This window comes from Poecilia reticulata, linkage group LG9 (assembly GCF_000633615.1).
Source record: "Poecilia reticulata strain Guanapo linkage group LG9, Guppy_female_1.0+MT, whole genome shotgun sequence".
NCBI lineage: Eukaryota > Metazoa > Chordata > Actinopteri > Cyprinodontiformes > Poeciliidae > Poecilia > Poecilia reticulata.
The window spans coordinates 23,203,301-23,217,718 of NC_024339.1; the positions used below are offsets into that span (position 1 = coordinate 23,203,301).

At 41.2% G+C, this 14,418-nt stretch overlaps 2 protein-coding genes across 4 annotated transcripts in view; both read right to left on the bottom strand.

Moving 5' to 3' along the window:
• The window catches only part of dnajb5 (DnaJ heat shock protein family (Hsp40) member B5), a 15,515-nt gene extending 8,674 nt beyond the window's left edge, over positions 1 to 6,841 (bottom strand). Inside the window, exons 1-3 of one of the 3 annotated variants that reach the window (XM_008418797.2) lie at positions 6,560 to 6,841; positions 2,887 to 3,151; positions 797 to 1,461 (exon numbers count right to left, since the gene is read on the bottom strand). In XM_008418797.2, the coding sequence (XP_008417019.1) occupies positions 797 to 1,461; positions 2,887 to 3,097 (876 nt within the window). In that variant the 5' untranslated portion in view covers positions 3,098 to 3,151; positions 6,560 to 6,841. Of the gene's footprint in view, positions 1 to 796; positions 1,462 to 2,886; positions 3,152 to 4,887; positions 4,988 to 6,112; positions 6,323 to 6,559 lie in introns of those variants that run through there. The other 2 variants (XM_008418796.2, XM_008418795.2) reach the window with 2 other exon arrangements.
• A 5,850-nt stretch (positions 6,842 to 12,691) lies between these two features.
• Positions 12,692 to 14,418, bottom strand: part of epg5 (ectopic P-granules autophagy protein 5 homolog (C. elegans)) — a 25,162-nt gene continuing 23,435 nt past the window's right edge. The window contains exon 45 of the mRNA XM_008418798.2: positions 12,692 to 14,353. Coding sequence (XP_008417020.1) covers positions 14,171 to 14,353 — 183 coding nt within the window. The 3' untranslated portion in view covers positions 12,692 to 14,170. The remainder of the gene's footprint in view (positions 14,354 to 14,418) is intronic.

Genomic DNA, 14,418 nt, shown 5'->3' on the forward strand with positions numbered 1-14,418 from the left:
CGTTTTAACTAAAACTCTGAGGTGTGAGACGTTTAACTGAAGTCCTACAAGGGGTGCGGGTTTTATGGTTTTTATCTTTAACCTTTTTTTATTCTCTTTGTCTTTCTAACTGTTTATTCACTGTCACATGCTGTTTTTATTTCAATTATGTAAACCACTTTGAAATGCCTTGCAGCTGAAATGTGCTATATAAATAAAATTTGATTGATTGATTGATTGATTATTGTAGGTGACTAATATTTTCACACCCAAGTTGTGGATCACAGGAGCTTCTCAGCTTCTTCTTTGATTAATGCTCTCCTTTTCTGGTCGGTCAGTTTAGCTGGATGCTAATCTATTGGCAGGTTTGACTTTTATTGTGATTAAGATGTTTAAAGTTTGGGAATATTCTTCTTTTTTTTTATCAAAGATGGTAGACTCCAGTCCTTCATCTAAAACATGTCCGACATGTTTTAGATTTTTGTTTTACTCTAAATACCTGACTTAAATTAGCAAACAATTTTTCTTTGTAAAATAATATTTCTCCTTACTTCACATTTATGCACTCCTTAATGTTGGTCTACCACATAAAATCCCAATAAGACCTGCTAAACTGTGTGGTTGAAGTTGACAAATGTAGAAAAGCTTTAGAAAGTCGCTGTTTGAGGCATTTCTGTTCCAAAGCTTCCCAGCTGAAGTGAGTGTTTGCCTGACTGGATCCACCGGGAATCAAAATCCCTCTAAAGAATTAGCAACTAATCTGTGGGAAGAGCTGCAACATGAGAAGACAAACAGAGATGAAATAAGTTGGACGTACCTCTTTTAGGGTTATCTTGCAGTTATAAATGATATTGGAACCGTCTCTTTTGAAGTGGGTATGCCCCTTGTCTTTTAGCACAAACACTATGTCGGCAGGAATGTTCTCTGGGGTCTCGTCCCCCTCTTTTGGGAAAGTAATCTTGGTCCCCTCCTTCCAGCCCTTTTTGATGATGATGTTGAGGATCTTGTCCTCCGTTCTCATGCTCCTCCCGTCTGGATTCAGCCTGCGGCGGGTGATCTTCATGCGTTTGGTGCAGCCGTGGAAGATCTCCTCCAGTGAGACCTTCAGCTCGTGGACCACCGGCGCGTCCTGGTGCTTCCGGTTGGTGCCCAGGCGCTCCGACGGGGTTGTCCCCCTCCTCCTGCGGCCCTCCCCTGGAAAGCCATTGTTCATTCCTCCGGGAAAGCCAAACTGTCTCCCAAAATGAGCAAAGGGGTCATCCTCATCCATTTCCGCGTCCTGCTCTGCGCCGTTGCTGTGGTCATTGTGGAAGGGGAAACCGTTGGAGCGGCTGTGGCTGCGGCTGGAGCCAAAGAACATGTCAAAGGGGTTGGAGCCCCCGAAGAAAGAGGCAAAGGTGGCGTGGGGGTCTCCATGGAAAGTGTAGTGGTGCGTCGAGCTGCCAGGAGCGCCAGAAGAGCTGCTGCCTCCTGTCTTCAAACCTGCAACAGATCAGAGGGCTAAGAAATTATTGACTGTACAAACACACACTAAAAACCTCGTGCTATCTGTGAGCATCTTCTAACACACACATGGCTCCGACCCCAGCATCAAACATCTTGGAACGGTATCATATTTTTATTACCGTGTGTATAAGTATGAGAAAAAAAAAAGTAAAATTTAGAACGAACAAATGTTTGATTTTCTGACTTTTCTTATTTTCTGAGTTTTCCTGTTTTTCTTACATTTTTAATCTTTAATTTTACCCGTCAAATGTTGATTTTAACATTTCACCCATCAGTATTTGGGTTTTTGACATATGGACAGAATACAGATGCATTCAAAATTTTAGAAAAGGTCTTTTCATCACTCTTTGGACTTTAGTTACCTTTAAATTCATATTTATCTAACCTGGGCCTCTGAGCGTTAACCCCTTCATGACCTGAATTATATGGAGGCCACTTGGACTTATTTTGATTTCATAAATGAAAAAGGAGTAGAAACATTCCCTCACTGCATATTTTAAGTCAGTGTCAACTTTCAGTATTACTGTATTGTTTTATTGTATGCAATAAAGGTTTAGAAGTTAGTGGAGAAGCCAAAAACAGGAGTCAGTTTCAGCGTTGTGTTGCTTTGAAATTTGTGGTACCTACAGATAAGATAGGTAAATATGTTGTACTAAAATGTCCAAACCTTAAAACTTCAGAGGAAAAAAATGTAGAAAAATTACCTGAAAACATGTAAATTTTAAATAATAAAAAAAAAGTTTTGGAAGTCTGTCTGAAATGAGATGGCAGACAGAGGATCTCTCTCAAAAAGCAGAGAAAATAATCCATCGTGGGCGGGATAAAAATCTCACAGCATCACCGATCTTCCAGTAGTGCTGCCAGCGGAGCAACAGCGACTGAAATACGAGGTCACTGCGAGCAACAAACTCACACAAATACACACATGCGTGCACATGTGTGCACGCATGTGCACACATGTGCACATGCGTGCACACATGTGCACGCATGTGCACATGTGTGCACATGCAACTGCTGATATGAATAGCAGCAGTTGCTGCTATTCATATCGCAGCAGCATCATGATGTCGAGCCATCTGTCTGTCAGGGAACTCACACACACACACGCACACACACGCACACACACATTCATTCATTCATACACAGATCACAACAGCAGTTGAGGAGGACTATAAGTCATTGGACCTGGTGAGGGTTGTTGACACTATAATAACCAACAATCACACATAAAATACAAAAGCATGAACTCAGCATTATTACTTGAGTGACTAACACACATTTGTGTGATATTAGACCTGAGCCTGAGTTAACTCAGTAGAAATACCTGCTGGCTTCTCAGACTGAATAAGCCCTGCAGGCTTCAAACCTGGAGAAGAAGAAAGTCACCCGTTTTCTCCTCACCTTCCTCTCCCAGCTGGTCGTAGATTACCCGTTTCTTGGGATCGCTGAGAACCTCATAGGCCTCTGCGATTTCCTTGAATTTCTCCTCCGCGTTTGGATCTGTGTTCTTGTCCGGATGGAAGCGCAGTGCCATCCGTCGGTAGGCCTTCTTGATCTCATCCTCGTTGGAACCTTTGGAGATCCCAAGGGTTTTGTAGTAGTCCTTCCCCATACCTGCGCCTCTCAGGACCCAGAAGTCCTCTCTTCAGCTCAGACTGTGCTGTCACTGGTGAGACACAAGGACACAATAAGAGTCTCGCAGCAATCCTCTGAGACAGATGCTGCAGAGAATGACAAGCTAGATGCATCTCAGTAGCTTAGAATTATGTTAAAAAGTTAATTTACTCAATTTAAAAAGTTTAACTCAAATGAATCTAAAACACAGAGTTATACATTTTACACATTTGTTATGGTTTACAGCAAATGAAAACCCACAATTCAGTTTCTAGCGTAAATATAACATAACATAGGACCAACCAAAGTTCAATGGTGGTATAAAGTGCGGCAGAAAAAGATGCAGAAATAGTAGGAATAGCCACACATTTTAGACAATTACAAGACAAAGTATATTTAAGGGTTTGGAGGAGATTTACAATGTGAGGAATGCAGCTGGAGTTAGAATCTCAAGGGCCATCATGCCCTTTCTATGCAAGGATCGAGGATGTTACACACAAAATGTCACATTCATTGAGTTAAAACTTCTAACTGGACGAAGCGGACTGTTGCTTCTTGGTTCAAAGTCCTCTTGTCAGGTGAAAGTAAATTCTGTATTTGACCGGATAAACACAAAGCTTGTATCTAGATACAGACTCTACATTGAGTGTATCAAGATCACAGAGTGCAGCTACAGAGTGGAGAGATAAAGTTGCTATGAACACAACCCAAGCTTCCTTAACACCCACAGAACCACAAGCTGATAATCTCCAAGCCACACTGCACTGATGCAGTAATTTGTGCAAAATGAAATCTGGTCATGAATTGACAACAAAATATTTAGTAGATCACATTCTGTATAAAACAAAATTAGTTTTTTATTGGTTATTTGCAATTTTACAGTTTTCTAAGAAGCCAGATTTTTTAATTAATAAGCTCTGAACCAATATCTAACCAGATGAGTGTGGTGTTGCAACAAAGTGGAGATGGCGAGTAGTTTTAACATTTTAATAAAAAATGATGAATAAAAAAATACAAGGAACGCAAGGAGCCAGAGCAAAACAAGACAAACAAAAAAATCACAGCAGGAACAAACAAGCCAGCCATGTGAATGGGAATGAAATTAGATTTAACAGGAGGAACCATCAAAGAGTGACTGACAATGAGATTTATACATACTGGGGATATTCATTACTGAACAAGGAATAGATGGATGATCAGAATGGGTTGAYGGTGTGAGGGGAGAGAGAGAGAAAATGGCACACGGGTCAAAACTGGATAAACTTAGTAAAAATCAAACTACTAACAAACAACCAGACATAAGGAACATAGTTAAACTGGAGTAACTAAGAAAAGACTGAAGGAAAGAAAAACAGAAACACAGCTGATCCAAACAAAGAATTGAAACTAAGGAATGCATAAATAATAAACAAACACAAAAGAAACTCAAACAACCCAAGACCCTGGCAATATAATCAAAACTGACAAAAATAAACACTTTAAATGCATGTATGGACAATCTATGCAGTGTTTCAGTTTAAATTATTGAGATACAGGCATTTGTCAATAACATTCAAAACTATTGAGAACCACCTTATGACCTGGCCAAATAGGCCTACTTTACAGCTGCTTATGGCCCCCTGCTGGCCTGGAGGACTTGTTCCAAATCTTGAAATTACACAGGGCAGATTTATGAAAGAATCAGTTGGAAAAATCCCAAGAGTTTTAAATTTGCAGCAACACTTAAGTTTTAATTCCTGCAGAGTTACATACACAGATCAGAAGGCAAGTTGTAGTTAAGTGCCTCACCTAGCAGCACACCAACATGTGGCACAAGGAAGCTGGAATCAAACCCACAACTGTCACCACAGTCACCACGTTACTTATTGAACTGCTGAGCAACAAGAACCGGCATTATTTGAGTGGTTGCCTTTGGAACACTTTACATCATTACAGAAAGACGTGTGGTTCTTCAAAATAAAAGCCCCACAAGTTTGTTTCATGCGGTGCTGTCTAATTTCTGACTTGTTTCTTCTGTTATCTTTAAACTTAAATGCCTATTTCTATTTGCAAGATAATGAATATTACACCCAGTTAAGATTCAAAATAACCCAGAGCAGTTCATTGCATTTTCAGTTTAAAGTAAAAAAAAAATAGTGTTGATGTGTTAATTTAAGCATAACAATAAAATGTTATGTTTCATTCAACAATGCAGTGATATCTGCTACCTACCTGGCATATATCAGATATAACACTTTTACTTTTAGTTACACCAAAGACTTGATTTGGTACAGTTAATTTGAAAATATTAAACTCACCTTTTCTCCCCTAATCTCCTAACTCTGTAAAAAATAAAATAAAATATGAGAAAAATGTACTGGTAATAGGTTTTGCTGGAAGAGGGCCCCCAAATTAAATTCTGCTCAGGACCTCAGACAACATCAGACCGGCCCTGGATCTGCCACGCACCCTCCAAATATCTCATTTGAAGACTTAGTGTGAGATCTATTAAGTGATATGTGGGGAACAGAGAGTGCTGGTTTCACCAACTGTTGCCATGGCGATATGGTGATGATGTAGTCTGAGATGGAGAGCAGAGGAATCCCCTTCATTTTACTGTAACCGAAAGGGCTTCTCCACATCAACTCTGCCTGGTAGCACCAGAATAATTTCCCCTTAACCAACCACCTCTTCTGGAATCGCAGGAGATTTTGTGTGAAAACGGAAGGAAGCAGCCCACTGCAGACCACGCTGATACACCGCCTGAATCTATTGTGTTCAACCAGCTTTATGGGCAGGAGAGACCCCCCTCACTGCAGTGCCTCTCAACAGGGCACAGCAGTCTCCAGAGAGCAAAATGCGGAGGATTAATTTTTTCTTCTTCTTCTCGCTTGTGCCCTCTACTTAAAGAAACATTTCCAATTTGCGACGTGATGCCAAAAATAAAGCTCAATATTTCCGCTTATTTCCCGACACGTACATGCTCATATGCAGGCCCACAGACCACGTAAAAGAAGCGAAGACAAAGCCCTACCAGAGTGCCCTGTCAGTGGGGAATCAGATCAGCATGGTCCGGCTTCCTCCAGCCTGTTTCTGCGCTCCTTTCTCCCCTTCAACCCCGCTGTCTGCCCAGCCGCTCCGGTTCCGTTGCCTCCTTATAATAACCTGACGTCAGGACGCAGCACCGACCGGCGGGGATCACAGGCTCTGAAATAACCAGTGACCAAACGCTGAGGCCCGCCCGCTTGCCTGACGTCTCGGTGGAAAACCTCAGAGCCAAATCTGGACCAGTGCTGTGTTGATGGGGGAGCAGAAGCAGGCTGGTTCCGAGAGTCAGGGAGAGAAACGTGTCTAAATCGATGTCTAGTTATCGATTTAACGGCGCGAATAGCTTAACTCTGATGGTTGTTTGGAAAAGCAACCCTCTTCTTAAACTTTGTAATCATTTAAAAGTAAAAACTGTATTTTAAAATGTCCTTACCGACCCCGCTGCTGCTGCGGTGTCCGTTCCTGGACTTGTGCCTGAAATATGGAGCCTGGGCTGGAGACCAGACCAGACCCAGCCCCCTCAGTCGGCCTGCAGGAGTCGTTTCTTTTTTTTTTTCCCCCTAGATTTCTTGAAGAACAACTAAAAAATAAGTTTCCCCAAACTATCAAAAACAATGTCTATTTCTTTAGTTCTTTCTTTTTGCTCTCAAGATTGGACAGATGATTGCTGTAAATCAGCTGTCCGCACAAACGAGACCGAGTCCAGTTTGGATGCTGATCTGAAAAATGTGGGTGTGCGTGTCCATGCGCGCGGTGCTACAGTCGTGCCTCGTGCCTGGTCTGAGTCATGAGATGACTCCACTCACACCCGCATCTTTACCTCCTATCTCTGTAAAGAGTGCAATCATCAGATCACAGCGTGGAGGCTTTAAATGAACCAGACATCTCTCTCTAGCTTACTTTCCTTCTATGCATTTATTCTGAGGCTTTATTTCCCAGCACTAACTTCAAAATCAGAACCAGACACTTTTTTTTTTTTTTTTTTTTTACAGGACTTCGACTACACTGTCCACAACACAGGGGCTGAAACATTTATCAAACACTGCATATGCATTTATGCCACTCCTTGATACAATGGTGCCCTGGGTGTTGAGCCATCCCACCCATAAACCACTGTCACCAGCTGTTATAGTTACTAAGAAACACATTTGTAGTGTGAAAGTTGTGTTAAAGTCCTCATTTAATTATTTTAGCAACTTCTGCTTCTTTTGTCAGACTGGAAAATATTTAATGCATTCTGTATTTCTAAATATTACCAAACTCCTACTACTGTTTCTTTGATAAATGACAGATTTTATAATCAAGGAACAAGTTGCTTTCTCAGTTTAGTCATTATTAGCCCATTAATTGACTGTAAACCATTGTGAGTTTAAAAGAAAATGTAAAATATGATCAAGCGTGTACAGCATATGAAGCAGATCTGTTGTAGCTGCCGCTGGACGTTGCTGAGGGTGGACACCAAAAAGACTTCTGCTAACAACCAACCAGGAATGCCCTACACAGGCGCAACACTAAAACCTTACCCCCCACTTAAAATCTAAGTTTAGACAGCTCTGCTAAAATAACCAAACCTTGACCCTTAGGAAAAAACAGACGCTTGTGGGAGACTCTTTAATAAATATACAGTTCAAGTTAGGCAAACCATTAAAAAGTAATTTTAAAAAAGCAGCTTAAGAGGTTTTGCAGCAGATTGCAAAGCTTAAAAAGTTACATTTCTATTTTCAACAATTTGTATGTCTTCACTATATAAATGCTATACTTTCTTTCTGCCTTTTCCCCACAAAATATACTGCTCAAAAAAATAAAGGGAACACTTAAACAACACAATATAACTCCAAGTAAATCAAACTTCTGTGAAATCAAACTGTCCACTTAGGAAGCAACACTGATTGACCCGACAAGGGTCCCCGTTGTCAATCGATGATTTCACAGAAGTTTGATTTACTTGGAGTTATATTGTGTTAAGTGTTCTCTTTATTTTTTTGAGCAGTGTAGTTTTCTTCACAAAGCATAGCATAAAACAAATGATTACAAACACCACATACGCATCCTGGTAAAGGCGTGCAAGAAACCACAAAACGAATTCAGTTTGAGTGCATTTATTTAGTCAAACAACACAGAAATGGTTTATCAGACTCAAAATCTGTTGTTTTCCACGACCGTGGCCCAGCCACGTCCCCACACGGAAATCCGGCAGAAAACCTCAGCGGTGAGTTGAAGAGGAATCCAGGAGTCCAGATAATCCAGAGATTTAGAAAAAATAATGATCCAACATCCTTCTCTCTCGATGACTAAAGAGTAACATATCAAGGCACAAACTATGCCTTTTATTAAGTGGGCTAATATTTGTGCTGTGATGATTTTGTCAAAAACAAAAACGTGGGAATTTCATCGATAGTTCAGAACTGCTAGAAAAGATGCGCTTTGTTTAATGGAGAAAACGAGCAGCACAATAATTTGTGTATGAAGATTTAAATGATGCACGAGTATGACAGCCATATGGTAATATCATGCAATGCATCACGTAACACTAAATGTCAATTCTGGATGAATTTAAACTCTTTCTACTGGTTTTTAAAACATGTTTCTGTAAACCAACCACTGGAAAACAAAGCCTCAACTTGAACAAGCTCCAAACCTGCTGACCTACATAAACCGACCTGTTGGCCTGGTGGCTGTCCGAAGTGTTGGACTGGCCATCAGTTCCGACTTAGTCTGGGACTAATTTTAGCTAAATATGACACCTTACTTTTATACCGAGCCTCTGACTCATCAGCCCCATTATCTAGAAATGAGTCAACACAGGCTTTCTGAGCAAAATGTTCCCTCGTCAGAGGATTTTCTTGCTTGTTTACAATCGAGAGGATTTGCTGCTTGCAACAAAGTGAAACGATAAACATCTTGAGGGTGAAATATTAAAACTATTTCCCTTTGGCTTCATCAGTGTTCTCAGTCCTGACATAAATAACAACCAGCCTGCCCCGTTCTCAGAGAGACATCACATTAGAGCAGCCGTGTTGAAGGTCTGAGTCATTATTGATGACTTTTATCGTTAAGTGCCCATAAAGGTACTCTCAGCAGGACACTTCTGCTCTGATTGGTCGATGCCAGAGGAAGCGCTGGAGAGAGAAACAAGAACTAATTTAAGTTTGAGTCACCGGTGAGGCGAGGAGGTGTGAGAAAGGTGGGCGTCTGAATGGAGGAGTCTGTCTGACACACGCAAATATGCTGCGAACAACACAGACAGGCAGACACACACACACACACACATTTAACATTCAAAACAATGTGAGCATGTAGAGAAGCTGCTGTGCAGAGGGACATTCTTGTGGGTACAGCTGAGGAGTCCTTGTGTTTTGGCAGCAGGAAGGGACTTCTGGTCACTGCAGCTGTCACGGAGGAGCAGCTGTTCAGCAGCAGAGTTTGATTCATGCAGCCTCAGCTCAATCTGTGAGGCGGAAATGCAATGAGGGACTCATCATGAAATTACAATTAGCCTGCATAAAGCGCCACGAACCGGCTCCTGGGCCACGACGTAAACCCACAGAGATGCAGGATTTGGTCAAAAGAGGAAGAATACGGAGACATTGCGCATATGAGCAAATAGATAGTGTGTATATGTGCGTTTGTGAGGGTTGTTAATTTACAAACAAGAAGAAAAGAAAAAAAACAGAAGGAGAGACGGTGGTACAAACAAGAACCAAGGAAAGAGGGAACAGACAGGCTTCTGGTCCTGATCGGGTCGTCCCTGTTAAGTCTTCCTAAAATTACAATCAGAGGTTTACATACAGTCACTTCACAGAAGTTAGGACACCCTGACAGCCAGAACGCACCCTGGCACATTTGGACATGTGGATACTTAACATCATTACACTGTATGGAAGGATTCAAGCAACATAAATAAAGAAAACAACCTTTGTTCTGATTAGCACACACTCTAGCTAACATCACGTGCTTGGACTTGATTAGATTACTACTGCAGTGTGAAGGAGGTTCGCCCCGTTTTAACCTCAGGTATTCAGTGTGTTGTGCTCCAGACTGGTGAAGTGAGAGCGAACAACACGGCGAGATTCAAAAGGCTGCGGTGGCTCATGAGTCTGTTATGGGATTTGAAATCAGTCATTTTTCTGTCTGGAAAACTGCCTACAATTTGACAGTTGTATTCAAAACAACTTTCAGCATGTCTTTATCTGGCAGTTCATGCAACTTCACCTTGAAAGCAGCCAGGAAGAAGGAAAAACTAGAAGAAAACCTAAAAACAGAATCACAATAATTATGTTCTCTTCACGTACACCTGATGTGACACGGCTGGGTGTTATTTTAACTGTTTTCAGCGGGAATAAAAGTCCAGTTTTATTTGGACATGCCCACAACTACAGCTCTGGAAAACGTGAAGAGACCACTTAAAATGATCAGTTTCTCTGGGTTAACTCTTTATAGGCATATGTTTGAGTAAAATGAACATCGTTCTTTTATTCTATGAACTACTGACAACATGTCTCCGAAATCCCAAGCAAAAATGTAGTATTTATTTGCAGGAAATAAGAAATGGTCAAAATAACGAAAAGATGCAGTGCTTTAAGAACACAAATAATGCAAAGAAAACCAGTTCATATTGATTTACAAACAACAATACTAATGTTTTAACTCAGGAGGAGTTCAGAAATCAATATCTGATGAAATAACCAGGAGGTTTTCAATGTGGTTCAGTGCAGTGGGCTCTTAATTTTTTTTTTCCAGAGCTGACAAATAGTAAAGTAAATATTGAAGAAAGTTATAGGTCCTTTATTCAGTTTTAATTAGGTTCTAATACTCAAATTGTTAAAAAACATAATTGTTTCCCATTATGTTTGAGTGTGTATAATTCTGACTCTATGCGTATGAAAGAAAATGTGAAATGACTGGACACAACTTGTTTGATGTAAAATTGTTCTAAACTGGAAATAGAGGAGCTTGAGTGCATTATTAAAACACAAAATTAATAATAATAATAATAATCTCTGAGTAGAAATGAGAGCAGCAGAACGGAGAAACCAAGAGAGCCCTGCTAACCTGACTGTCACACCAGCCATAAGATCACCTTCTCTGACTCAATAATGGCAGATGCTTTTGCATAATTGATAAACGTTGAGAGAATGAAGTCACATCTCTCTGCTCTAATGATCAGCGACTGATGTGAGTTCATTCACATGCGGCTCTGATGCTGAGTGTGCACAGAAACAGCCTGGGAGCAGCTATTCCTGACCCAACTCCGGCTCTGCACACTGATGGAAGAACCTGCCAGACAGGCATGCGTCTGCCAGGAATCGCAGCGACGGCTCCTCTGAGAATGTGCGTGTGTACACAGTGCGTGCGACACATCCTGTGAGGCTAATGCTTCAGAGCAAGGTTTCTCTTGGATCCAAACTTCTTCAGAGCCCTTCACCAGCGGAGCTGTGAGACGGCAGAGCAGACGGCGGACTAAACGGCGAGAGACACTCTGAAGCTATTTTTGAGACGCAAGAAGAGGCAGCAATGAGTGTCTGTAAGCATCTCCTCCTCTTCCTCTCCCCCCTTCACTTCAGCCATCCTGTAACCATAGAGACCGCTGGTGGCTGAGCAGAGGTTTCTCTCTGGCAGACGTGTTGGTGTCAAATGAGGTGGCTGGATGGAAGCATGCACACAAAAGCACAAAGCTCCATTTAGAGACCGCCCACCCCCCCCTCCGATTTTCCTGTGTGAAAGCTCTCTTTTTTAAAATTGCACTGTACCTCAGGAACATATGACAGCATGTGAAAGCCAGTCACATTGATGGTTGTCAGAGAACGAAGCTGTAATGGCTTTATAAACACCAGAAAGGCTGGGAGCAGACAATTAAGATTGCAGGACTTATTAAAACACCGGTGCACAAACTGTGAGCTGTGAAAAGAGCAACGAGGGTGGGGGAGGAAGTGAAGAAAAAATGTTAGCATACAAGCAGCACCCTCCACCTTTATTGGTGGCCCAGGTAGACATGGGAAAACGCCACAAGCAGAGCCCCGCTCTAAATGTTTACATACTGTATGGTAACAAAGAAATGCCTCAGCTTGGCGAGGGATGAGGATCTCCAATAGAACGCAGATAAAAAAAAAAAAAAAAATCACAACAAAGTTTCAACGTCAGACCCACAGATGAACAAGTCTTCCTCAGGTTATCTGAGCCACTTCTACCCAAAGAAACCCCCACATTTCCTGCTTTACTGGACCTTCCTGAGATTATCCAGACCTGGACAATAAAACTCTGGCTATAGTAAAATGTGTGTTTGGAGCCGTCCTGTTGATTTGGTTAATATGTCTAGTAAGAAATTCAGGTTTTAAATGTTCAAACCACCAATGTTCATCTAATAGATCATGATTAAAGTAATTATTTTATGGCATTAAAACAATATTAAGACAAATTTGTTCTTGTAATTGAAGAACACTGTTTTGATTAAACTCTTTTACAATATGAATTGACGTCCAGTTTTCTGTCAAATCAGGATCTGAATTAGTGTTAAACTTTTGAATGTTTTTTAGAAACGTTAAAATAAGATGCTTGGTCACTTCACTGCTGGTTATTCATGTGTTTTATTATTTAAACTTTTTTTTTTCTGAATCTCCATACCACCAATTTCATCACCAACTTATTTCTGCTAAATTAAAACATAATTTTGTTGTTTGATCAGTTGAACCTTACAAAGTATCAAATCCCTGTTATTTTATGGGTCTATCCTTACTTAATCCCTCAGATGATTTTCCATGTGAGTTTTTCTAAAACTTTTAGTCAGTCTCAGAAGTTTCCTACATTTAATAGCACAGGTACGATCTCGAAACAGCAGGTTGCACATCGAAACACAGCGGTGACACATTCAGTCAACTTTATTTACTTGTCTTGCCTCCTTTGTGCAGCTTGGCTCTGTCGCTCCCCCCCCCCTCACCCTGTGTAGCCTTCCAGCAGAGCGTTTCTCGATCAGTGACTCATTACAAGGGAAAAAAAAAAAAAAAAAAGAGAGAGAAAAGCTTTCGACGTTAACAGTCCCCATATAACACCGACATCGGTAAAACGAGCTCCAGGCTGCTGAAGTGCAGCTCGGCTGTTCTTGAGATGGCACAGAGCAACAGGACAAACGAGGAGAGTGATTAAAAGTTAAACGTTCCCCTTCGATTTAAAAATCTGCAGGTCTGTGAATGTTAGATTGCATGAAAGCTCAGACAGTTTCCCCATCACCCTCTTTCTCTCTCCATGAGAAATACCTGCAGCATTAGCCATCTGTATAACATTGCGCGCACACACTACTTTATAAGGAAGCCAAGTGGTTGGGCATATTGGAGGTGGTGCTTGGTGTGCTTTCAGAACACAGATGGATGAAAACAGGACTTAGGCAAAATGAGCAAAGAAAAAAACAATAACTACTCTTTGGCAAATGCAAATAGAGCACTTTTGGCTGAATAACACTGAAAAAAGGATGAAGCATTTGGATGCATACAGTACAAAGAGTTGAGAGGTTTCAGACTATTCAGCTTCCCTCAAAGGTTCCCCACCATATTTTAAGAACGCATTACTAAACTACCGACCTATTAGATCTGTGCTTCCAGTGGTTTCTGGACCCTTCATTTTTGCCTCTGCTGAGATTTCACGTGTCGGTGTAAAACTCACACAGACACTGCAGCGCTGAAACTCTTATTCATCAATAAATATGCGCCACATCCTCTCCAAGTCATAAAAACACATGTTGCTGAAAGCAACCTGACGAGGCATGAACACAAGAGACACAGGAGTAAAGTGCTAAAAAGCCAGCGATTGGCACAAAATTAGATATTTTGATTTCTGTCAAGAGTCATGATGCAGTTTCTATCATGCACAGCCCAAAACTGGCAGAACAACAGGATCAGCGTCACTTCTTGAAAACTTTCTGCTCCGTCACCTTTTCATCTCCACAGATGTTTACTCTCCCACGTTCAGTTGCGGGAAGCTGAAGTCTTTCATATTTCGACTGCTTGCCAGAGTAAAAAAAAAAAAAAAAAAGAAGAAGAAGAAAAAACCAAGGCTAACGGATGACGTGCAGATATCTGAGGTCCGAGTACAGAAGGTTAACCAGCAGGGCCAGGAGGCGGGGTCCATCTTTGACACAATGCCCTGGGTATCGGATGAACTGCATTGCCTTATTTAAAGCCTCCTGTAGCTCAGCGTACTGCTTATTGCTGGACATGGTTTCCAACATCCCCAACATCTGCATCCACCAGGGGGACAAAAGAGGAAGTCCATGTTACGTTTAAGAAACTATATATATATATA